The sequence below is a fragment of the Danio rerio genome, chromosome 25 (genome assembly GCF_052040795.2).
Source record: "Danio rerio strain M-AB ecotype USA chromosome 25, GRCz13ab, whole genome shotgun sequence".
Taxonomy (NCBI): Eukaryota; Metazoa; Chordata; class Actinopteri; order Cypriniformes; family Danionidae; genus Danio; species Danio rerio.
The window spans coordinates 5,660,148-5,687,217 of NC_141045.1; the positions used below are offsets into that span (position 1 = coordinate 5,660,148).

Sequence of the window (27,070 nt, forward strand, 5' to 3'; positions counted from 1 at the left end):
TCGCATGCGTTGGAATGGAAGTCTATGGGGCGAAAAGTGCAGTGCGATCGTGGCTTTATGTCGTAAATAAATACAATGCAACAGTTCGCATTTACACGTTTGGAAATATGACAATTAAAGAGTTCAAAGACACGTTTTAACATTTTCAAAAATTTGCATTTGTATTTTGTAGATGGCGACGTCACATTGTGTATGTAGTAGATTTTATCAGAAAATCAAGTTTTTGCGGTACTGATTACACAATTGTTTTAAAAACATTTGCCTGCAAAAACATTGTATTTTGTATGCTATACCAGTAGATGGCGATGTCACTATGCATGTAGTGACATTTTTCACAAAATCAAGTTTTTGCGGTGCCGATAACACAATTGTTTTCAAAAAATTGCCGACAAACACATTGTATTTTGTTTGCTTTATCAGTAGATGGCGATGTCACTGCACGTATTGACTTTTTTTTTTTTTTTACAGAATCTATTTTTTGTGGCGCCAATACCGCAAATGTTTTTAAAAATTTTGGAAGCAATACCAGTAGATGGCGATGTCACTGTGCACGTGGAGAAAGTTTTCACAAAATCAAGTTATTGTGGTGCCGATAACACAGTTGTTCTCAAAAAATTGCATACAAAAGCACTGTATTTTGCATGCTATACCAGTAGATGGCGACGTCACTGTGCACGTAGAGAAAATTTTCACAAGATCTAGTTTTTGTGGCGCCGATAACACAATTGTTTTCCAAAATTTGCACACAAAAACATTGTATTTTGCATGCTATACCAGAAGATGGTGTATCACTGTAAATGCAATGACATTTTTCACAAAATTAAGTTTTTGCGGTGCAGAAAACACAATTGTTTTCAAAAAATTTGCCGACAAAAGCACTGTATTTTGCATGCTATACCAGTAGATGGTGATGTAACTGTGCATGTAGTGACATTTTTCACAGAATCTAGTTCTTGTGGCGCCAATACCACAATTGTTTTCAAAAATTTGCATACAAAAATATTGTACTTTGTATGCTATACCAGTAGGTGGCGATGTCACTATGCATGTAGTGACTTTTTTCACAAAATCAAGTTTTTGTGGCGCCGATAACACAATTGTTTTCAAAAATTTGCCGACAAAAACGTATTTTGTATGCTATACCAGTAGGTGGCGATGTCACTATGCATGTAGTGACATTTTTCACAAAATCAAGTTTTTGTGATGCCAATAACACAATTGTTTTCAAAAATTTGCCTACAAAAACATTGTACTTTGTATGCTATACCAGTAGGTGGCGATGTCACTATGCATGTAGTGACTTTTTTCACAAAATCAAGTTTTTGTGGCGCCGATAACACAATTGTTTTTCAAAAATTTGCAGACAAACACATTGTATTTTGTATGGTATACCAGTAGATGGCGATGTCACTGCATGTAGTGAAAGTTTTCCAAAACTCACATTTTTGTAGCGACAATAACAATTGTTTTCAAAATTTTGCATTTGCAAACCATAAAAACACCATTGTTGGATAAGTGAACAGCAAAATACATTGTGAACGCGCCTTTTACAATACAATCATTTCATGAATTCACGCGTGATTTACGCATTTCACTCTGCTTGTGTTTCTTAAATAAGGCCCTTTGATGTCAGCTCTTGAAATGTAAACATACAAAATTAAAACACACAGTAAACACGTAATGGCAGCAAACATCTTAGTGCATTATTATCTCACAACATGCTGTATTTACACGCAAACGTTTTTAGTTCTTGTTTATTTACACATTTTTTGGGTATGTTTTGTTCGTAAACCCTTTTAGCATGCTCAGGCTAGCAGCAGCCAGGCAGCGTCGGCAGAAACTTCCGAAAGAACTTCCTGAACTCCGTGTTAAAGACGGTGTAGATGATTGGGTTGATGGCGCTGTTGACATAACCCAACCAGGTCACGATACTGGTGACGCTGCCAGGAATTTCGCAGTCTTCGCAGAGAGCCCTCATAGTGTGCACTACGAAGAATGGTGTCCAGCAGAACAGGAAGGCACCTGGAGACGAAAGAATATCAGGTAAGATTCAACAGATTGATATGAAGGTACAGACTGAGAGTGTTTTTTGCATTCAACAGAGCAAGGAATTTTTCACAGTATTTCCGATAATATTTTTTCTTCTGGAGAAAGTCTTAAAGACTTAAAGAATAAAAGCAGTTCTTATTTTTTTTTTAAAGATTCAACAGATTGATATACAGACTGAGAATGTTTATTGTATTGTAAATATACATGTTTCTTATTGGTTTTGCTATTGATTATCATTTATTTTATTTGGTTGAATCAGTTTCCAAAAGGATATTGGTTGCATTGAAGTGTTCTCACTTTACCCTTGTCCACTGTAAAGTCATGAGGTAAATTGTAGTTGGTGTTAGTATTATTCATTCATTTGCCTTCGCTTTAGTACATTATTTATCAGGCGTCACCACAGCAGAATGAATCGACAACTATTCCGTCAAATGTTTTACACCAGGGGTGTCAAATCCAAACTTGGTAAGGGCCGAACTGAGTGTTGTGAATAAAGTCAGGGGCCGTACATACACATTTTTAAAATGTATTTATTGGAGAAAATAAAAGTGTATGAACAACTCTAACATCTTTATAAACCTTCATTAAACCACATTTATTAAAATAGTAAGGTTTTATATTTAAATTTAATTTGGACTGTATTTGTGTCACAGCATGTTTTATCTCTATCAAAACATAATGCAGCATAAAACAGTACAGTCGGCTAGCATAGAACAGTCTACTTTAAAAACAATTTCATATTCAGAAAAACTGATGATAAAACAAAAAGCCAACAACTGATATACCACAAGCAACTGATGGCAACTGATATTATTGAACTGATTCTTTTAGCCTTAAAAAGGCAACCTAATCATGAAATGATTCATGCCCACTGCTGATGCCTACAACTGAACTTGTGGATTTCAGAGGGGAAAATAATAAAGCAATATATTTATTAGTAGGCTATTGTAGATAAATGGTGGCCTGTGTAAAAAAATCAATGGTAAGAAATTGTATTATTTAGATTATTTTGCTCTAAAGGACACTTGCACTGAGCTTATATGCCAAACCTAAAAAAAAAATGGGATTTTTTAATTCTTACCAGACACTCTGCATTTTTTCATAGAAACAATCTCATCTACTCTAGGTGTAATGTCCCTTGCCATGGCTACTTTTATTACAGACATAATCTGGTGGTCTGTGAGGCGGGATCTGTCTGATGTTTTGGTCAGCTTCATTATAGAGAACATTTGTTCACATGAGTATGTGCTTTCAAACATAGACGTTGAAGCGAGTAGGTTGAAGCTCGACAGCACCTCCCGTGTCTTAATATTGTAATTGTCACAGACCTTATATTTAAAGCGAGCGCGGGCCACTTGAACTTTATTACCAAACCTTGTTGTCGGGCCTGATTAAATGTTTTGACGGGCCGCATTTGGCCCGCGGGCCTTGTAATTGACACATGTGTTTAACACAGAGGATGCCCTTCTAGCTGCAACCCAGCACTGGTAAACACCCATACACTCTCATATTCCCACACACATACAAAATGGCCAATTTAGCTTATCCAATTCCCCTATAGTGCATGTGTTTGGACTGTGGGGGAAACCGGAGCACCTGGAGGAAACCAATACTTTAACACTGGAATGAAGCCATTGTGACGTCTGTTCACACCAAACATGGTAACTATACAGTTCTAGTGTATAGGAAAGTCTGCAACTATGATAATATTGAGACAAAGGAACAGTATTAGTGGTTTGCCGTCTAAATAATGAATGTTAAAATGCTGTTGTCCGTTTGTATGTGCGCAAATATAGTTATGGTTATTTATGAACAAGCCTTAAGTCTAAAGGTTTGTCTCTACCATTCATTCAATCCTTTTCCTTTGGCGTAGTTCCTTATTTTTTAGGGGTCGCCACATCAGAATGAACCGCCAACTATTCCAGCATAACGCAGCGGATGCTGTTTAAGCTGCAACCCAGTACTGGGAAACACCCATACACACTCATATTCACACACTCATACACTACGGGCATTTAGTTCATCTAATTTCCCTACAGCGCATGTGTTTGCACTGTGGGGGAAACCGGAGCACACGGAGGAAACCCACACCATAACGGGGAGAACATGCAAACTCCACACAGAAATGCCAACTGACCCAGCTGGGACTCGAATCAGTGACCTTCTTGCAGTGAGGCGAAGGTGCTAATCACTGAGCCACCCCACTATAATTCTAAAGTTATCCTTTTCAGTGACTTTCAGCCATCTTTCTCTCCGTTCCTCTCACTTCTGACTGATGACAGATCTGTGATAGCCAGCAGGAGCAGGACAGATAGGTTGCCAGGTCATATTTCATATGCCTCTGATAACAGCACGTCTGTCTGCATCCTCTCAGAAGAGATGTGAATCGAATATTTGATATCTCTGATCTGCTGAGATGATGCTGATGCCTGCTCAGTCGACAAATTTAGTTTAGTGAAACGACTCACTGCCTCCAAAAATGTAAAAGTCTGGAAAGCGAAGAGGACGGGGCGAGGAGATGTTCAATGTGGCGAAGCGTAAATGTATGGAAGTTTATTACCTCTGTGGAATAAAAAAGTAATTACATTTAGTTTCCTGCAAGATTATATATCATAACTCTCTAGATAAAAATATTCTAGGTAAAAAGGAGAGAATTGCAAGAATACACGAATATATAACTTGCAATTGCAACCTGGGATATGCTGTATAAGTAAAGTCAGTCATTGATTCTCCTTCGGCTTAGTCTTAATGTCAGAGGTCGCCACAGCGGAATGAACCGCCAACTTATCCAGCATATGTTTTACACAGCGGATGCCCTTCCAGCCACAATCCAGTTCTAGGAAACACCCGTACACACTCATTCACAGACATACACTTCACATACAGACAATTTTAGTTTATTCGATTCACCTATAGCGCATGTGTTTGCACTGTGGGGGAAACCGGAGCACCCGGAGGAAACCCACGCCAACACGAGGAGAACATGCAAACTCCACACAGAAATGCCAACTGACCCAGCTGGGACTTGAACCAGCGACCTTCTTGCTGTGCGGCAACAGTGTTAACCACTGTGTCACCCTTGATTGTGCATATATAACTTGCAAGTCTAAGATATGCTGTATATCCTCCTGAGACCCAAAGAATTTTTTTTTTTTTTTCTGTGATTTCCTACATCTTTTGGGTTAAAAAAATCCTACAATTTATAGTTTTTACATTTTGTTTTTATTTTAAATTTTACAAAAAAACAAACAAACAAACAAACAAAAGCCATTTTTTTCCTTTTGTATTGACATTCCTAAAACAGTTTAGTCTGAAAGAGAGCCGAACTCACAAAAAAAGAAGAAAAAACTGTGATGCTAATCCAAAACATATTTAACATAAAAGCGATTTAAAACTGATTTTCATTCTCTAATTGTCTGATTGTCAGACTTTAAATCAGAGTCTCCCTCAACTAACTTATAAAGAATCCTCTCTGCTTCAGTTCTGCCCTCTACAACATGCAGTCATTAGTTACATTAAGATGGTCCTGGTGTCCACTATAGTGGACATTTAAAAAATAATGATATTTTGAAAGAAAATGAATGAATGAATAGTATTCAGCTTAAAGCGACATTTCAGGCCCATAGCCAGGGGTGGTGGTTCGGGTGGTTCGGAAGACCACCCCTCACTGACAAAGGTCCGGAATTTGACCCATACATGAGCTCATTTGTCCTATTTTGACTGTTATTCCATAATAAATTGTGAAAATAACTCATCGAAGAAGGCTTTAAGACCAAGCAAAATCCTATGTTGGCTGTCGGTACAGAATTTGGAACGCTGAATTTGGCATCCCAAATTCTGACTGAGGAAAGTTGAATCTGCTGGCCAGTTTATTTGCCTAATAAATGACAATAGGCTACAGTTTATAGTTTAATACTTAAACAGTCTCCTCTTATTTTCGAGTGATATATAATGTTATAAATTTGTATTTTAAAATTAAGTATTGCTTTCAAATTTCTTTATTCTAAATATTTGGAAAAAATATTTTGGTACATTAAAAAGTGTGGTTACTGTGACCATCCGACAAGCTAATTCAGCTAGAAATAATGCTTAAAATGTCACTAAAATGCAATAATTAAATAGAAAATGAGGCAAATAACTGCAAAAAGGTCTACTTTTTGAGTAAAAAGGCTGGCTACGGGCCTGCTTAACTAGGTTAATTAGGCAAATTAGGTTAATTAGGCAATTCTGGAGACAATAGGAAAAAATTATTGTTTAAAATGGTTAATAATGTTGACCTTAAAATATTTTTTTTTATTTATTATAATTTTTTTTTTAACTAAAAACTGCTTTTATTCTAGCTGAAATAAAACAAATCAGACTTTCTCCAGACTAAAAAAATATTATAGGAAATACTGTGAAAAAAATCCTTGCCTTGTTAAACATCATTTGGGAAATATTTGAAAAAGAATCACAAGAGGGCTAATAATTAAATATTCAATGATGTGAACTATCCCTTTAAAAACACGATTAGCCACATGCATTGTGGGAATCCTGACCTTTATCTCTCTTTCTCTCTCTCTCACCCTCTTTCTGGTCTGTCCTCAAGCTGACATGGGCTGAAAGGGATTGACGTGTGGTTAGCAAAGTACAAGCACGTCTGTGACACGTCTCACAAGAAGCCGTGAAGAGGATCAGAGCTCGTCTTAACGTGACGCTGCCCTCGACTCAACTGAGGCTTACGTCATAATCCGATTGGAGGATTGGTGAGCGATGATTAGCCAATGAGGGCCAAAGGAGTTCCTCGTTTCAGCACACGTAGGAACTGTTTGTAATCACTCCTCTAAGCCCAGGTTAGGAGCGAGAGGCTTTTTTCACTTTGTTTTTTCACTCAGAAAACCTCCAGACAGACATGAACAGAAAGCAGAGGTGTTTTTATGGATAAATCAAAGCTACTATTAATAAATCCAAGGCCTTAGTGTACATAAATGTGGGATAAATGAAAAGAGGACTTGAAAAACGTACCTGGATTAAGTGTTAACGATGGCATTTCTTCTAAATTTAAAATATAAAAAAATGTATAAAATACTATAATAAAATATGAGTAGTCAACATGACCGCACGGTGGCTCAGTGGTTAGCACTATTGCCTTACAGCAAGAGGTTCGCTGGTTTGAGCCCTGGCTGGGTGATTTCTGTGTGGAGCATGTTTCCTCCGGGTGCTCCGGTTTCCCCCACAGTCCAAACACATGCACTATACAGTTGGTAGTGCTGTGCAATTAATTGAAAATTCGGTTTTGATTTCGATTTTGTCGTCTAACGATTATAAAAAAGCATTAATCAAGATAAATGATTATTGCATCATACACCGCCCCCTTTCCAGTTGTACACATTTGTTGCTCTGCAAAGCTCAGTTTCACGTGAAAATGACTGAAAGCATGTGCTGTAGTGTAATGTTTGCAGCACAGGATGCGCATCATTCATTGACGTACGTTCAAATCATTCATGAATTTAAAAGCGCGAATGAGATCGCACGCTGTTGTGTGTGCGCGCGCTCAGCCTCAGAGACGAGCAGAGCACACACATCTGAAGTCATTTTAATGTGAGCGATATAACGGTCAAGTTGAGAATCAAAAGACTTGTGAAAGAGAAACCATAAACAGAACCGTACCGCTCTTAAAGTCACAGCGCCCAATAATCCTGCTGCAGACTGTTTTCGTTCATCAACATTAATCATTAATCAACATTAATCATTGCATTAATCAATACAATTATGACCAAAATAATCGTGATTATGATTTTTCCCATTATCGAGCAGCCCTAACAGTAGGTGAATTGAAAATTCTAATCTAAATTGAACATAGTATGATAGTGTGTGTGAATGAGTGTACTGGATTGCGGCTGGAAGGGTATCCGCTGTGTAAAACATATCCTGGAATAGTTGGCGGTTCATTCCACTGTGGCGACTCCTGATAAATAAGGGACTAAACCGAAGGAAAATGAATGAATGAATGAAAATAACTTAAATTTAACATCTAAGACAGCCATTTATTTATTTATTTGATATAATTTTCAGTTCTATAACTCGTCACATGCTACAGAAGATAGTCCAAAATGATTAAAGATTAATTAACTTTCATCTATATGATCGTCAGTTTTAGTTACCGAAAATGAAAGATAGTGTATGTGACGCCACATCCGTTAACTTTCAGGTGACTTAATTTTAGGCCGGGACACGACAAGTCACATCACAGTTGAATTTTGTATGTGCTAGTTCTATGGTGTCGGCTCTAACTGGTCTAAATTCTTTTCTTCCTAATTTCCAACATTTTTGCACATAATTTTTTACCTATTTCAGCTCAACCTGAACAGCCCTGCAGAAGTCAGAATAAACCACTGTTGTCCAATTAACTTCCTAATTAACCAAACTTACCTAGTTAACCTAATTAACTTAATGTCTGTTACTCACCGCCATAACCCCCCCCCCCCCCCCTTTTTTAGTTTGTGATTGCTTCCCCCAACCAACCCCGTCTCCCCAGCTCTACACTTTGTCATAGCTGTTCCTCCACCCGCTCTTCAGTTTGTAATAGCTTAGCCTCCCCCCGGTCATCAATTTGTGATGCTTTGCCTCCCCCCGCTCTTCAGTTTGTGATCGCTTTTCCTCACCCTGCTCTTCTGTTTGTAATTGCTTTGCCTCCCCCTGTTCTTTAGTTTGTGATCGCATCTCCCAACCAACCCCATCTCCCCCGTTCTGCAGTTTGTGATCGCTTCCCACAACCTCCCCTCTTCAGTTAGTGATCGATATCACCCCCCCCCCCCAATTAAGCAAATAACTGCTCATTAATGTGAAACTCTGAATCAGCGTCTCATTTCGGAGTCTGCTACTGTCTGCTAGGTCTCACTTTGATCATAAGCCCCTTTCACACATACAGACCTTTCCGGAAAATTGCCGGCAATTTTCCGGAAAGGTTGTATGTGTGAACAGGTCCTTTTTGAAAATACCGGTAAATTCGTTCTGGCTATTTTCCGGAAAGAGAAGTTGTAACATTACCGGCAATTTGCCGGAATGCTGCGCTGTGTGAATGCAGAAGGAAGATTGCCGTAATAAGCGCGTCCACGTCTAGAACGTGCTGACGTGAGACGTCTGCTTTAGCCAATCACAACAGTCAGACGCATTTACGTCCGCGCGGTTTATGAGAATAAAAACCTTTGAATATTTTTCCAGACACATTTAGCTGCTAGAAGTTAGTCAGATCACGTTTATATGTTCTACTTAATGCCAACTGTGTAAATAATCATCGATGAGATGCTTATGATAAGCCGTTGTTTGTTTACCTTCAAGCTTTGCGTGTTCCTGTGAAACAGCCTGTGAGCGCCTGCACACCCACATATTATGAACATCTCGACATGCGAAAGTGATCCTGCGAAAGTTGTTCACATTATTGATCATCCACAGAGTTTGTAATTTAGTCAAATGTTTACAAATACAAGCGCAGCCGTTTAAAGCTCATTTGTGGTGAATCATGTCAGAATTTACCGGTATTTTGGAATGGATGTGTGAATGCTCTTTTCCGGAAAATTTCCGTAACGTCCTCGCCTGTGTGAACAGCGCTTTTTTGAATAACCCGGTAAAGTCGTTCCGGAAATTTTCCAGATATTTACCGGTATCACTGTGTGAAAGGGGCTATAGACTCATGCTTTGAGAGCCTTGCTGACCGAATGAATGAAATACGCGTTTTTTAAACAAGGCAACCCGGGGTGCTGAAATATGATTGGCTAAATTGGTATTGGGCAGGTTAAAAGGCCAAAACCAAAACAGACGCAGCCATTCTTGCAGTAATGCACATTTTCAATAATATCTGGCTTCAGCATTGCTTTTCAGATAAACAAGAATGTTCACGTAGCATGTGTGCTAAATATCCGCAAACATATTATGGTATTTTTATGCTTTAGAAGAGTCAAAATCCTACATACAGCACCTTTACGCTGAATACTAGTAAATCACTGGTAAAATATCATGATGTCAAAGACAAAAATTTTTTTAAAAATGTCAAAAAAAAAAAATGGAGGAGAGCAAAGAGTTTTCCCTTCACCTGTATCTGATTATAAACCCACAACCAACCAGCGCACCTACTACAACCGGAAGCACCCTCATGGCTTTCCTCTCTCTGCCGTTGATCTTGGCCCGCTTCCGTTGCCGGTTCTGGTTTTGATCCTGATTGTAGCCTCCTCCAGGATACGCCAACATGGACACAGGATCAGGACTGTCGGGATCGGGATAGTGATCTTGGTCCAGCTCCTCCAATGTAATGTCTTTCTCTATAACAGGCGGGAGCGGCGGCGGCAGGCCAGACAGCGGCTGGAGCGACGCTGCGGCCTCCTGAAGCTTTCGGCAGGCCTCCATGTTGCTCCTTAATTTAGCTTTCCGAGCCTCTTCCCAGTTCCTCAGGCCCCGGAACATTCCGCAGTACAGGAGCAGCATGATGGGGCACGGCACGAAAAACGAACAGACGGAGGAGTAGATAACGTAGTTGTTGTCCTCCAGCTTGCATTCGCTGTGGTCCCGGTTGGGGACGTTGTTGATGCCGAACATCACGGGGGAGGCCACGGCTAAGGCCAGGATCCACGTGGCGGAGAGCAGGACAATCTGTCGCTGGTCCACGTGTTTGCGGTTGTAATTTAGAGGGATGGAGACGGCGATGAACCTGGAGACAAAAAGATGTAAAAAATATTTTAATGTAACAAAGACTGAAATTTAACATGAATTTACACTGTTTGTACCCATATTTTATGGTAGTCCTTCAGTTTGCCCCTTATAATGTGGGTAATTCTTTCCAGTGCAATGTAATACGACAAATCTTTCAACCAGTGGTCAGTGGATGGACTTTCTATATTCTTCCAACAGAGTGCAATCAAAAGACTTGCAATAACATTATTATTATTATTAATAGTAGTATTAAAGGGATAGTTCACCCAAAAATGAAAGTTCTGTCATCATTTACCCAGCCTGTATTTGTTTGTAAACCTTTATTAGTTTCATTCTTCTGTTAAACACAAAAGAAGATCATTTGAAACATGTTGGAAAACTGTAACCATTGTCTTCCATAGTATTTGTTTTTTGTTTTCTAGGGTTTGTCTTTGGCTGTAATTTAGTTTTCATTCATTCATTCATTTTCTTGTCGGCTTAGTCCCTTTATTAATCCGGTGTCACCACAGAGGAATGAACCGCCAACTTATCCAGCAAGTTTTAACGCAGCGGATGCCCTTCCAGCCGCAACCTTACACTACAGTCATACACTAAGGACAATTTAGCTTACCCAATTCACCTGTACCGCATGTCTTTGGACTGTGGGGGAAACCGAAACACCCGGAGGAAACCCACGCGAAGGCAGGGAGAACATGCAAACTCCACACAGAAACGGCAACTGAGCCGAGGTTCTAACCAGCGACCTTCTTGCAGTGAGGCGACAGCACTACCTACTGCGCCACTGCCTCGCCCCATTTAGTTTTCAGCTTTCTTCAAAATATCTTCCTTTGATCGTTCATTTTCATTTATTAGGGATCGCCACAGCGGAATGAACCACCAACTATTCCAGCATATGTTTGTCACGTAAGAATCCTACTGTGAGTGAAGACGTTTAATGAAGTACAACTGAATATCATAACGTGCTCAAAAAGAGACAGAATGTCCAGAACAGATCCAAATGAAGACGTCATCCGACGGTCTAGGCTAGAGAGAAAACCTGGGCATTACTCAGACAGGAACATGAAAACCAACAACAACGGACTGATAACCAGCAGTGAAACACAGACTGTTATATAGCCTGCAAAACAGGCATCAGCTGGGACTCTGATTAGGTCAGCTGATCAGAACGCACGCTACCATTAAAAGGTAAACAGACACACTGACCACGCCACACGCCACAACACATACATCATAACTTACAGGAAGAACAAACAGACCCATAAACCATGACAATGTTTTACACAGTGGATGCCCTTCTGGCCGCAACCCAATACTGGGAAACACCCATATGCTCTTATATTCACACACACACACTCATACACTACAGCCCATTTAGTTTGTACAGCTTGTCTTTGGACTGTTGGGGAAACCAGAGCACCAGGAGGAAACCCACACCAACACGGGGAGGACATGCAAACTCCACACAGAAATGCCAACTGACCCAGCTCGCACTCAAACCTGCAACCTTCTTGCTGTGAGGCGACAGTGCTAATCACTACGCCACCATGCCGCCCTCTTCCTTTGTTGTTCAGCAGAAAAAGAAACTCTTTGGAATCACATGAGAGCGAGTAAATTTTCCATTTTTGGGGGTGAACTGTCCCTTTAAGACTGTCCCATCACAACTTCTATTTCTTGTTGACTTTTTAACCAACGATGAAACTTTCCTGACCCTGATCAACAAGCTTCATGTCATCATTAGATGCTAGTAAAGCCACCAGGCGAATGTCTTATTCGCTTATTGAGTGTTGACCCAATTATGTGTTGACCCGATATTCCTCTGAACCCTCGACTGCTAATCAGATAATATTACTCATATCCAACATGTGTGTGTGTGTGTGTGTGTGTTCAATAATGTGATTCAACTGAACAGAAGATATATGTGGACCTCAAACACTCTCAGGAAGATATCTAGGTTAATTATAGTTAACTAAAACCCTAAAACAAGACTTTATAGTTATATATAACAAGACTTAAAATGAAATTATATATATATATATATATATATATATATATATATATATGTGTGTATATATATATATATATATATATATATATATATATATATATATATATATATATATATATATATATATATATATATATATATATATACTTACCGGCCACTTTATTAGGTACACCTCTCCAACTGCTCGTTAACGCAATTTCTAATCAACCAGTCACATTGCAGCAACTCAATGCATTTAGGCATGTAGACATGGTCAAGACGATCTGTTGTTGCAGTTCAAACTGAGCATTAATGTGGAAGAAAGGTGATTTAAGTGACTTTGAACGTGGCATGGTTTTTAGTGCCAGACGGGCTGGTCTGAGTAATTCAGAAACTGCTGATCTACTGGGATTTTCACGCACAACCATCTCTAGGGTTTACAGAGAATGGTCCGAAACAGAGAAAATATCTAGTGAGTGGCAGTTTAATGGGCGCAAATGCCTTGTTGATGTCAGAGGAGAATGGCCAGACTGGCTCCAACTGACAGAAAGGCAACAGAAGCTCAAGTAACCACTCGTTACAACCGAGGTCTGCAGAAGAGCATCTCTGAACACACAACACATCCAACCTTGAGGCAGATAGGCTACAGTAGCAGAAGACCACAACGGGTGCCACTCCTGTCAGCTAAGAACAGGAAACTGAGGCTACAATTTACACAGGCTCAGCAAAATTGGACAATAGAAGATTGGAGAAACGTTGCCGGCTCTGATGAGTTCTATTTCTGCTGCGACATTCGAATGGTAGGGTCAGAATTTGGTCTCAACAACATGAAAGCATGAATCCATTCTGCCTTGTATCAACAGTTCAGGCTGGTGGTGGTGGTGTACTGGTGTGGGGGATATTTTCTTGGCACACTTTGGGCTCTTTAGTACCAATTGAGCATTGAGTTAACGCCAACGCCAGTATTGTTGCTGACCATGTCCATCCCTTTATGACCACAGTGTACTCATCTTCTGATGGCTACTTCCAGCAGGATAATGCACCATGTCATAAAGCGTGAATCATCTCAGACTGGTTTCTTGAACATGACAAAGAGTTCACAGTACTCAAGTGGCCTCCACAGTCACCAGAGCTCAATCCAATAGAGCACCTTTGGGATGTGGCGGAACGGGAGATTCATATCATGGATGTGCAGCCGACAAATCTGCAGCAACTGCGTGATGCTCTTATCTCAATATTAACAAAAATCTCTGAGGAATAATTTCAGTAGCTTGTTGAATCTGTGTCACGAAGAATTAAGGCAGTTCTGAAGGCAAAAAGAGGTCTAACCTGGTACTGGAAAGGTGTACCTAATAAAATGGCCTGTGAGTGTATACTGCATTATTATTTTTTATTTATAATTTTTTATTCCAGCCAAATCAAAAGTAAATAAATAAGGCTTTCTCCAAAACTAAACAAAAAAACAGGAAATAACTGTAAAATACTGCCAAATATTAAAGTTTGACTATTTTGATTTTGCTATTTAATTTACTACTTGTTTTTTATGAACTAACCTCCTCCACAAAAGCCCCATATCATCTCCATATCAATCATAAAACCCCAAAGTGCCTTTATTATTGTCCGAGCGTGTTTGTAAATGGGAGCTTGAACCCTGCGGCGTCCCACAACTCATGTTTCACACAAATCGCGCACAAAGCGGTGGTTGTGTATCCGCTCTCCACACTCTGCTTTTTCATGCTGTTTTCGCCCACTGTTGCGTTCACAGCCTTTCCCTGCATAACAAGATTCCTGCTGTTGTTCCTCCAGAGCCCGAGCTTAGATCTCATTAATCTCTCCAAACACCTTCTGCTGAGCCACACAGAACGCCAGGAGGAACTTAATGACCACCAAGCTTGACTCCTATCGCCGGGCCAGAGACGACAGGACGGGCTCAAATGAGGAATTCCTGCAACTCAAAGCCAGTTAGTGATTCCGCACACATTTGTTCTGTCTCCGGCTTTTCTTTTAATCATAGCAGGAAGCCACTTTTTATTATAAATGCTATTTCATCGCGCCTTCAAACAGAGCCACAATTAGGAAGGTAACCCGCTGTGACCCTTAAAGCTCGCAAAGCGTGAGGCTCACAGTGCAGAAATTGGTGCACTGCATGAATTTGGTTCATCGATCCTTTGGTCACGATTCCCTTGAGTTCGAGGATTTGACTTGAAAGGGCTGCTTTACTCATTTTTATGTCTGCCTTGCAAAAAACACAGACATACATTAAACATTCAGACAGCGTTACACCAACTCTGGACCAGAACTCAAGTGAATTCTGGGTTGCTGCTATTTTTGCATTATTATGGCTATAAATAAACAAAAAATGGGTACAAACTGCTTTAACATAGTATTCATTCATTTTCTGTTCGGCTTAGTCCCTTTATTAATATGGGGTCGCCACAGAGGAAGGAACCACCAACTTATCCAGCATATGTTTTACGCAGCGAATGCCCTTCCAGCTGCAACCCATCTCTGGGAAACATCCATACACACTCATACACTGCGGACAATTTAGCTTTCCCAATTCACCTGTACCGCATGTCTTTGGACTGTGGGGGAAACCTACGCAAACGCAGGGAGAACTTGCAAACTCCACACAGAAACTCAACATAATATCTAATCAGCAAAACCAAAATCAGACCATTTTTAAAACTAAAGTTTGTTGTTGCTCGTAATACATGCAATTAAAGTAAAGTTAAATCATAAAAGAATCTATCGGAAATCCCACATGAAAAAATACTATGGTCATTTATACAGTGTTTTAAACCATGTTCTAGTAAAACTCTTGAATTAAGCTGTCAAGGTAATTCTGTAGTGGTAATACAACAACCATAAACAAATTACGCAACAGTGCACTATGGCTGCGTCTGAAGTTGCCTAATACTTGGAGTAGGTGCTACGTTTGAATTTGATTTTACTACACGACCATCACAAAAGTATGTTCTATACAGTATGAGTGTGAGAAGTGTGAATGGACGTCAGGTGCGTCGCTTCACTCCCAATTATGAATTTTCTAGTGTGGCGTCATGTGATAGCGTAGCATCCATTGAATACACATCAGAATCTCAGAATCTACAGTGCATCTGGAAAGTATTGATAGCACTTCAATTTCCCCCCACGTTTTATGCTACAGCCTTATTCCAAAATGGATTCAATTTTAAATTTTCAATCACAACAAATGAAATATTTGTTATTCTGGAGGGAGGGATGCTTAAATTACATTATTTATAGTTGGAGTTTGGAAGAAATGTTATTGGATTTAAATGATTAAAACAAATATTATTGTTTCACTCAAACTAATTAATCAAAACCTAATTAATCTAGTAAATCCAAGAAAATTGAAAATTACTTTTTTCCCACCATAGATCTACATTTGCCTATACACCTTCCCTCTAAGAGGAATTAAAATTCCAGGTGTGAACAGGAATGAGTTTCCCAGGGCTACTTGTTACAGGGTATCTGCGGAGTCTTAAAAAGTCTTAAAAAGTCATAAATATCAAAAGCTAAATTTTAGGCCTTAAAAAGTCTCAAATCTACTGAAATATTGTGTTGTAGGTCTTAAATCTTTCTTAACAGGTCTTCATTTTCACTTGTTTAAGTATAGCTAACCAATCTGGTCATTAACACCCAATGACCAACAATCCATCTCAATAAAACTTTTGACTTTTTATTTAAAAATAGCATCTAATTACTTTCCTTACAATAACATTTGCTTCAAAGTTCTCCGTTTATTTACTGCTGAGGAAACTGACCTGATTTTCTGTTATTAAATTATTATTAATGTAGACTGAAATCATAAGTTTTGTTCTATTGTTGGTTATAAGGTTTGTGACTGAAAATATTAAAAAAATAAAATAATATATATATATATATATATATACATATATATATATATATATATATGAGCAATATCACACTCGTAGCAGTGCGATATGGCTTTATATCGGCACTGGTGGGAGGCGTGCGTTGGTGAGCCTTAGTGCCCCCACCAGTGCCGATATACAGCCATATTGCACTGCTACGAGTGTGATTTTGCGTTTATACAACAGTTTGACGGCATAATTGTGTATATAAAAACAAAATCAAACATGAAGAGTCTCAAAAACCCTTGTCTATGAGGAACTACTTTCTTCCGGATTCAAATCACAAGCTGACAGTTAAACAGTTGAGCGTGCATCTTTTAAACGTCAGATCTGTAGTGTCTGCTTTTTGCTGGCTGTATATAGGGGGAGTAATACACAAAGGGTAAAGAGGCTGTAGGAGTTCTGATATTGCAGAATATCGCACGATATCAGGCAATCAGATTTGAGAACTATATATATATATATATACATATATATATATATATATATATATATATATATATATATATATATATATATATATATATATATTATTATTATTATTAATTAAATTTGATAATTTTTTAATAGGGCTAGTGAAAATTTTTTCCAACTGGGATATTATAAAAAAACATTAGCATTTAGCCCTGTATAAGTCTAAATTTTAATTTAAAATGGTTTTAAAAAGTCTTAAATTAACCTTGGTGAAACTTGCAGAAACCCTGTTGTTAATGCCCCTCTATACCACAGAACTAGTAAACGTTTTTAACATACAGTGTGTTCAGTCAGACCTACCTGTCTATGCTGATGGCGCAGAGGTTAAATATTGAGGCAGTGCAAAGCATGACATCCATGGTCATCAGTCCATCACATACGGTCATATTGAGGGACCAAACTCCATCCTGAAACTGAGAAGAAGAGAAAAAACATCATGGCTCAAATTTAAATGATCTGTTTAAAGTGACTCAATGATTCAAATGATTATTCAGAGCAGGTCTCCAGTTAACTTGCTGATTCAATTGATCTGTTCGAAGTGAGTCTGCAGCTAATGATTCACTTATTGAAAAGATTACTTTGAAGCGAGACTCCAGTTAATGACTCACTGACTCAAATGGTGAATTCAGTGTGAGTGTACAGCTAATGATTCACTGATTCAAATTATTAATTTGAACGAGTCTCCAGTTAATGACTCACTAACTCAAAGGATGCATTTAAAGTGAGTCTACAGCTAATGACTCACTGACTCGAATGGTGCATTCAAAGTGAGCCCACACTTGACGACTCACTGATTTAAGTGATTCATTTAATCAAGTCTACTCACTGACTTGGTCTGACCGAGTCTCCAGTTAATGATTCATTGTTTCAGATTATTCAGTAAGAAAGAGGCTCCAGTTAATGACTCGCTGCTTCAAATTATGCATTGAAAGTGAGCCTACAGTAACGACTCTCACAGCTGTAAATGAGCCAGTCAGAATGTATATCCATTTAACGACTCACTGATTCAAACGATTCAGTTAGAGCAAGTCTCCATTTAATGACCCACTGCTTCAAATGATTCAGTAAGAACGAGGCTCCAGTTAATGACTCACTGCTTCAGATGATTTAGTATGAACGAGGCTCCAGTTAATGACTCGCTGATTGAAATTCTCTTTTAAAAGTTAGTCTACAGTTAACGAATCACACTGCTTCAAATGACTCATTTAGAGTGAGTCTACAGTTAACGACTCACTGAATCAAATGATTCTGTTAGAGCTAGCCCCTAATTAATGACTTACTGCTTTAGATTATTCATTCAAAGTGAGTCTACAGCCAACTACTCAATGATTCAATTAATCTGGTCTGAGCAAGTCTCCAGTTAATGACTCACTGATTCAAATGATTCAGTAAGAATGAGGCTCCAGTTAATGACTTATTGCTTCAAATCATGCCTCCAAAGTAAGTCTACAGTTAACAAACCACAATGCATTCAAATGAGCCAGTCAGAATGAATCTCCTGTTAACGACTCACTGATTCAAAGGATTCAGTTAGAGCAAGTCTCCAGTTATTGACTCACTACTTAAAAAGATCCATTTAAAATGAGTCTACAGCCAATAACTGCTTCAAATTAACTTGTATGAGCGAGTCTGTAGTTAATGACTCACTGCTTCAAATGAGCCGATCAGAATGAATCTCCTGTTAATGACTCATTGATTCAAATGCTTAAGTTAGAGCAAGTCTCCAGTTATTGACTCACTACTTAAAATGATCCATTTAAAATGAGTCTACAGCCAGCGACTGCTTCAAATGAACTTGTATGCGCGAGTCTGCAGTTAATGACTCACTGCTTCAAATGAGCCGATCAGAATGAATCTACAGTTAACAACTCACTGATTCAAATGATTCAGTTAGAGCAAGTCTCCAGTTAATGATTCACTACTTAAAATGATCCATTCAAAATGAGTCTACAGCCAGCGACTGCTTCAAATGAACTTGTATGAGCGAGTCTGCAGTTAATGACTCACTGGTTCATATGAGCAAATCAGAATGTCTCTCGAGTTAACGACTCACTGATTCAAATGATCTGTTTAAAGAGAGCCAAAAATATGCTTATTAGTGGAAACTGTATATTTTGAAAACTTATATCTAAAATGTACAAAAATGTGACAAAATAACTCATATTTTATCAGGGTATCTGTACTTTGTACTTAGATTTGTGCCTGTATAATCTATACAGTAATTCCCATGGCTCTCTGACCCCTCTGACCTTCTCCTAACCTCTTGTTCTTATTGCCAACCGTACGAGGCCCTAATTTCCCTATTATCCGCTTGGCGTTGTCACAACAACTGAGCCAAACACACACTCACACACACACACAGATGCTCCCGGTCTGATGGTAATTCACTACCTGATGGTCTAAAAAAAAAAAGATAAAACAGCAGAGAGGAGGATTTAATGGCATTTTAATTATTGGCCTGGAGAAGAGGACAGACTCTTAATTGCGTTTTTGTAATGGCCTCTCTCTCATGCCAGCGAGCCACACTCACGCTACAAGTGGAAGCCAGGAGATGGTAGCGAAGGGGGCTCATGTAAAATTGTAATTAAGCCACAGCTGACTCACTGGAGCTTATTTTCTCCGTGTCCTTAGCCTAAAGAGCCAGCCAAAGCGTCACGGGCCATTTGCTCCGCTCCCGGTGACCTTGTCCCCGCTGTCTGGGGGCCCCCAGACAGTTCCCACAGGTCATCATCGGGAAAATTGTGGAATTTTAAAAGCTCTATTCCAGACATTGAAAGTCAGGGAATTTTATATTTGGTTTTCTTTTCTAACTAAGTCATGGAATATCAGGGTATTCTGGTGGTCGTTTTAAATTTTACTTAACCGTTTATTAAAATGCAGTTTGTCTATATCGTGTTTTTAGAAAAGACAGAAGAAAGAAAAAAACAATAACATCAGAACTTCCATTTCTCCCAATATTGCAGCTATTTGTCCATGTGTAGTTTTAATGAAAAAGTCGTCCTCTTTGAACTTTAAACGCGATATCCAACCATTCAGATTTTGTAGAGCAGGGATGTCCAACCTTTTTGGGCCGAGGGACATATGCAAAATAAAAAAAATAGTTCTCCCGGGCCATATATTACATACATTAAACAGACACGCGCATATATATATATATATATATATATGTGTGTGTTTATGTATATGTGTATATATGTATGTATGTATGTATGTGTGTGTGTGTGTGTGTGTGTGTGTGTGTGTGTTATGGAATTATTTTAATTTGTTATTTTAATTTATGTTCCAACTGTGTTTCTAGAAAGACTTTCGTTTTCAAAATATTGAATCTTCTCTGGGCAAATTACACTTGCAAAACTCAACCTTTATAAATTCTCCTTCAGTGAAAGGTTTCCTGTGCTGTGCGATCAGCTGGACTACATCATAACTAGCCAGCGTAGAATTTTCTTGCACTTTATTAGCACGAAAAAAAAACTGCTGTTGTTGAGCTGATAAGCCAGCTGCTATTTGTTTTACTTTTTGATCTCGTTCGGCACCAGTGTAAGAGCTGAAGGCCTGATGTTTTATTTTATAATGTCTTTAAATATTATATTCCTTCATTACTGCAACTGATTCCTGGCAAATTAAACAGACACATATTCCACTGACCTCTGTGAAGAAATATTCTTTGCCCCATTGTGACTAAAATTTCCTGCACTCACTGTTGATTTTCCTTTATCTTGCTTGTGCCATGGCTCGCCAAAACGTGATTATGTTTCTTTCAGTTTTTTTCGGTTCGTTTTACTTCATAACAGGAACTGCTGCCTAATTGAAGGCATGTAATAGCGACACCCGGTGGTTATTTATTGAATTACGCTTATTTTTGTATAGCGTGCCAGATTCTTTAATATTCATAAAAAGCCTCCCGGGCCGCCACAAAACTGATCGTGGGCCGCGGGCCGTCGTTTGGACACCCCTATTGTAGAGGGTTTGAGTTGTAGCCACTTTCGAGTTACAGTTTTCTTGCTGGTTGCTAGAAGTATTTTTAATAAATATACTGTTTTTCATCACGCTGTATCACATGTTTTGCCTATTGTTATAGTTAAACTATTTTTTTTAAGGGGTTTTCACTTTTATTTGTATAGGACAGAATAGAATTTACAGAAAGGAATGTGTGAGAGCAGAGATCAGCAAAGGGCCTCGAGCTGGGATTCGAACTCAGGTCGCCGTGAGGCTATTGGTGCGACATTAAGCTATTTTTATTGGTATTTGATCAACTAATCCCTCTTGGATTTTGCGGAAAAAAACTCTGATTACTGATTTTGTGATGACTCAGGATCTGCAGCAATATTTAAGACATTTCTTGCATTAAAATTATATACAGATTTACTTATATTTTATTTACTTTTTTTGACCTCTAGAACTAAAGTCTCTGTTGTCTATGACAACTCAAGGTATCGCACACCAGATGAGTACTTTCTATACACAAATATAATGTTGCACTGTAAAATATGCTGCACACAATTCCTTTGTTGTCCCAACACAAACTGATTAAGTTCACCTAATCATTTGTACAAATGTAAGTAGATTAAACATAAAACTATTGAGTTGTGCCAAAAAAGAACTTAAAGGACCACAAAACCCCCATGTTTCAGCAGGGTGTTTACACACCTCTACTTTGGAAAAAGTCAGGAAAGTGGGCGTGTCAAGCTCTGTTTAGGGGGGAGTGTCAGAGGACGGAAAGAGGAAAGCTACATAAAAATTTGCATAAAAATTGGAGTTTCGGTTTGGGCATGCACTGATTTTCACAGAGGCAAAACAAAACGCAGACGCAGAGGAGAAAGACAGTGACTGTGTTTACATGGACATCAGTAATAAAATTATTTGCCAAATTATTTAATGGTGGACTTTAACTGCAGTTTGGCTCTTTCATTCAGGAATTTCATTCATGCCCCTCATGACAATCGAGATATTTGATTCGAGGAACTGCTGGAAGCGTGTATTTTTAATGTAATGTTTGATACCACACGGTGAATGAGAGAAAAAACTTTCTGCATTTCTCTGTAACTTAGATGCACCCGGCAGGTAGTGTCAGAAAGCCGTGTGTGTTATTCCTGTCTCAAAATGTGGCGAAAATCCTACACGATGGTAAGTTTGATTGTGGTGTTTACATGTTTACACTCGGGAGAGCAGCATTTACAGCAGATCTTTCAGTCCATAATATTGTAGTGATATTAATGTACTGTAAACTTTAGTAACTTAGAAATCATTTGACTAAGGTTCGTCTTTAAACACTGATAGAGTACTGCTGACTATACCAACTAACTTTGCCTCTGAATAAACAAACAAAGACCACCGATTGCTCACTTACCAAATCTGTAGAGACAGGACAATCAACACCAACTGGAGTTGCATCTATATTAAAAGGGGACAAGCAGCAAATCCGGATTTCACCATTTCCAAATGTGAAAAGCTCTCGGGTAAAAATGTTCCTTAAACATGTATTTCTGTCACGCGTCGCATGCACTGTAATCCACACGTGAGTCCAGCTGCGCTCTCATAGCGGGAAAATGAAAGCAAAAACCTTCCATGCAGCAAATTATAAAAGCAACACTGACGACTCGTATCTCCAAACAATTCTTCTCCCACTTGTTTTGGCAACACAATGTGGCGTCTCTCTGCCATCTAAACACTGTACGGGTACAGTCTTCGAAGCTATCATGCATATTAATGAAGTTGCAGCGCATACACAATAGAACGTGCTGATTGGTTTGAACCAATTCTTACTCATAAATGAATGCAGCACACTCAGAGACGTCTCAAAGTACTCCCAGGTACAGACAGCCAGTCTCCACGCTGGAATACACGCAAGTATCTAATCGGCGTGACGCAGCTTCAAAAATTCGTTTCAAATCGGAAGAACGAATTTGCTCGAAATGGCGCAAAAATTGTCACTTTTTTGTTCTAATAGTGTTATTAGCAGCGTGGGACACATATATGACTCTGTCAACAGCTCAAAAAATGTGTTTTGGTGTTTCGTGACCCTTTAAGAATTGAGTTAATTCAACTAATTTAAAATAAGTAGTTTTAGAAGCAAAAGTCATTTTTGAGTGTATTTAACAATGCAGATGGTATGGCCGGAACTTTAACAGTGTCCACACTGGCCAAAATCTGCAGGGGAAAAAAATCAAAAGGTCTTCAAAATTGAGCTCAATTTGCTTGATTTTTGCGTTAAGTTTAGTGTTTGCAGAATCACAGAATTCTGGAGGGACTGCTCAACACAACATCTGCATGTTTTACTATTCATTTATAGGTCATAGAAATTCAGTAGCAATAGTCAGTGAAAATCAGGGAATTTCACATCTGGCTTCAAGTGGGAACCCTGCCTGTCCCGTCATGTCGGTGCCAATGGCATAGTGGTTAGTGTTTCGACACATGGCACTCTGGTGCTCATGGTGACTCCAGTTTGGTTCTCACCTCGAGGACCTATGCCAATCCTTACCCTCTCTCTGCTTTTTTTTTTAAGTGATCCATTCAAAGTGAATCTACACCTAACGAATGATTTAGAAAAAAAAAAACATTATTCATTGGAGTAGCGCAGTGGGTAGCACTGTTGCCTCACAGTAAGAAGGTCGCTAGTTCGCTCAGTTGGCATTTTTGTGTGGAGTTTGCATGTTCTCCCCGTGTTGGCGTGGGTTTCCTCCGGGTGCTCCGGTTTCCCCCATAGTACAAAGACATGCGTTGTAGGTGAATTGGGTAGGCTAAATTGTCCCTATAGTGTATGTATGTGTATGAGAGTGTGTGGATGTTTCCCAGTGATGGGTTGCAGCCGGAAGGGCATCCGCTGCGTAAAACATATGCTTGATAAGTTGGGGGTTCATTCTGCTGTGGCGACCCCTGATTAATAAAGGGATAAGCTGAAAAGAAAATAAATGATTCATTGGATTTACTAGTTTTTAAGGTAAGTGTATGCAAACAATTTATATGGGTTGAATTTAAATAAATTAAATTTAGTAATGGTCAACTTGTTTTAATTCACCCCATATAAATTGTTTGCTTCCACTTACCCTAAATAAAAGGTAGTAACTCAGATGAATCATTTTCTTTCAGTGTAGGGGACATGGTAACTTGGCACGGGCCCCCAGAATGGCATGTCCGATCACTGGATACTCTGTAGGCTTGGCTCTAGTGTTAGTGTCTCCATTCTTGTGGGTGGCAGACAATGCGTATTGTGCGATGTGTGTGTTTATGATGCGTGGCTCTGGCACACATGGATGGTCTCAGCAGGAGAGGGGCCGGATGAATGCTCGTCTGCAGAGTTTTTCATGGAAGAGTAACAATCGGGCATTGATGAGGAGCTCGCGACGCACTTTTGTGGAACGGTTTCATAGAGTAGGTGATGAGATCGGTTAAGGGCTTAATTGCAATTAAGTAAACACATGAAAGATTATAGGCTGCTGTTACCATGGTTACCCCAGAGGATGACAGGCCAGTGCTGTTATGGTTGCTGCATTGCAATGAAACCATCTCAAGTTTGCCTTTTTCTACATTTTAGAGTAAATATACACACACTCAGTTTATTTATTTTTTTATTATTTATTTAGATGTTATGATTTTTATTCAGCCATTTTATCAATTTCTATTACATACATACAATATATATACACACGTGTATATTTGTGTGTGTGTGTGTGTGTGTGTAGATAGATTCAAAAAAATTCTGCTTGTTCAAACTACTTATTTAAAGTCACCTAAATCAACACAATTCTTGATATTTTTTGTACAACTTATTTGTTTTGTGTTCAATCAACTTAAATTTGTATAAACAATTAAAGTTTAACTTAATCTATTTGTGTTGGTACAACATGAAGGAATTTGTGGAACCCAGCATGTTTTTATGGATGGATGGATGGATGGATGGATGGATGGATGGATGGATGGATCGACAGACGAACGGGTGGACAGACAGACAGACAGATACAGAAAGATACACAGGAAGTTAGATGGATAGACAGACAGACAGACACACAGATAGATAGATGATAGATAGATAGATAGATAGATAGATAGATAGATAGATAGATAGATAGATAGATAGATAGATAGATAGATAGATAGATAGATAGATAGATAGATAGATAGATAGATAGATAGACAGACAGAAAGACAGGAAGATAGACAGAAAGGAAAATAGATAGAAAGACTAACTCAAAAAATATGCTGTTTGTTCAAACTACTTATTTAAAATCACCTAAATCAACACGAGTCTTGAGGTTTTTTTTTTGGACAACTTAATTGTTTTGTGTTCAATCAACTTAAATTTGTAAAAACAATTAAAGTTTAATTTAATCTATTTGTGTTGGGACAACATGAAGAAATTTTGGAACCCAGCATGTTTTTATGGATGGATGGATGGAAGGATGTGTTGATTGATTTTTGTTTACCAATTTCTCAAATTATTGCTTATTACACCAACACAGATCTCTGTAGTACACTGCTATGAGATAGATAGATAGATAGATAGATAGATAGATAGATAGATAGATAGATAGATAGATAGATAGATAGATAGATAGATAGATAGATAGATAGATAGATAGATAGATAGAACGATAGACAGACGGACGGACAGATAGATAGATAGATAGATAGATAGATAGATAGATAGATAGATAGATAGATAGATAGATAGATAGATAGATAGATAGATAGATAGATAGATAGATAGATAGATAGATTGATAGATAGATAGATAGATAGACAGAACGATAGACGGACGGATTCCTTGGATTTACTCATTTTTTTACGTTAAGTGGTTGTAAACTGTTTATTTGGGCTGAATTTAAACTAACAAATTAAGTTGAACTATTACATTTAATTTGTTCGATTAAATTCAACACAAATAAATTGTTTGCAGCAGTTCTGCATGCAACACTTTTTTTCAGATAGACAGTCAAACAGATAGATAGATAGATAGATAGATAGATAGATAGACAGACAGACAGACAGACAGACAGACAGACAGACAGACAGACAGACAGACAGACAGACAGACAGACAGATAGATAGATAGATAGATAGATAGATAGATAGATAGATAGATAGATAGATAGATAGATAGATAGATATCCATCCATCCGTTTTACATCCTAAAATTACCCCGAAACTAGCCAAAACTTTTACTTGTACGAATAAGGGTTTTTTCAGGTCATTTAGGATTATCCGGCAGAATCAGCCTAATCAGCTTATAACTTTAAAGGGGTTTAAAGTAAATGTGTGGTTTTAGGGCATCATAAAAATACAAATAATAAATTACACATATGAAATTTCAGACCTTTATCTGAGTCTTTACTCACCTCCGCATACACAAACAGCGGTAAGACCAGCACAGCTAACAGCAGATCAGCCACAGCCAAACTGACTATGAAGTAGTTGGTGGTGGTTTTCAGCGCTTTCTCCGTGTAAACACTCAGACACACCAGCACGTTCCCGCAAATGATGATTATGATCAGTAATATCCCGAAGATGAGCGCTGGGAAGTTGTAGTTCGTGGTGTGGGTGGAGATGGTGAGGTTGGCTGGCATGTCTGCCTCTACCATAACCTGTCATCTGGAAATCCTTGGAGAAAAAAAGCCCGTTTCTTCTTTGCCATTATTTGAGCGTCTCTCCAAACTCCGAGCGTCCCGCTGAACTCTGCGCTTTCCGGAGCCCAGTACTGTTGTTTTCAGTCTGTGAGATGGGAAAGAGGCTGAATGTGGTTGCAAGTGGTAAAATCATCGCTGTTCATTCGGTGTTTTTCGACGCAAAAGTTTTCTGTCAGGTTTGAAGCGCGCGTCCGTGCACCTGCGCGCGCGCGTCTTAAAGCGGCTTACAGCGGCGCGCCGTTAATATCTGAGGCTTTCATTATATTACCTTGAGGTTATTACTAACGCTTGTCTTCCTTATAACATCACATTGTTTAAGTTGGTGAAATTGAGGTTAATAAATCCACTGACTGACGTGG

The 27,070-nt window shown here is 38.7% G+C and overlaps 2 protein-coding genes across 2 annotated transcripts in view; one reads left to right on the plus strand and one right to left on the minus strand.

Annotated features, from left to right (window-relative positions):
* Positions 1-449: 449 nt before the first annotated feature.
* On the minus strand, positions 450-26,881 carry drd4a (dopamine receptor D4a). The gene is made up of 4 exons (NM_001012616.3): positions 26,424-26,881; positions 17,392-17,504; positions 10,158-10,732; positions 450-2,022 (listed from the first exon to the last, which is right to left on the minus strand). Exons 1-4 carry the CDS (start codon positions 26,664-26,666, stop codon positions 1,811-1,813), a joined length of 1,143 nt encoding a protein of 380 aa, NP_001012634.2. The 5' UTR covers positions 26,667-26,881; the 3' UTR covers positions 450-1,810.
* Positions 10,494-27,070, plus strand: part of LOC146719390 (uncharacterized) — a 41,167-nt gene continuing 24,590 nt past the window's right edge. Inside the window, exon 1 of the mRNA XM_087310289.1 lies at positions 10,494-10,748. The gene's annotated coding sequence lies outside the window, so the exon portion shown is untranslated. The remainder of the gene's footprint in view (positions 10,749-27,070) is intronic.

Excerpts from the sequence above, each read along its gene's own strand:
- drd4a (NM_001012616.3), bottom strand. The coding sequence starts at position 26,666 with ATGGTAGAGGCAGACATGCCAGCCAACCTCACCATCTCCACCCACACC. Across the intron at positions 17,505-26,423 it reads CGCTGTTTGTGTATGCGGAG|TTTCAGGATGGAGTTTGGTC; the intron begins GTGAGTAAAGAC and ends TCTTCTTCTCAG. Across the intron at positions 10,733-17,391 it reads TGCGCCATCAGCATAGACAG|GTTCATCGCCGTCTCCATCC; the intron begins GTAGGTCTGACT and ends TTTTGTCTCCAG.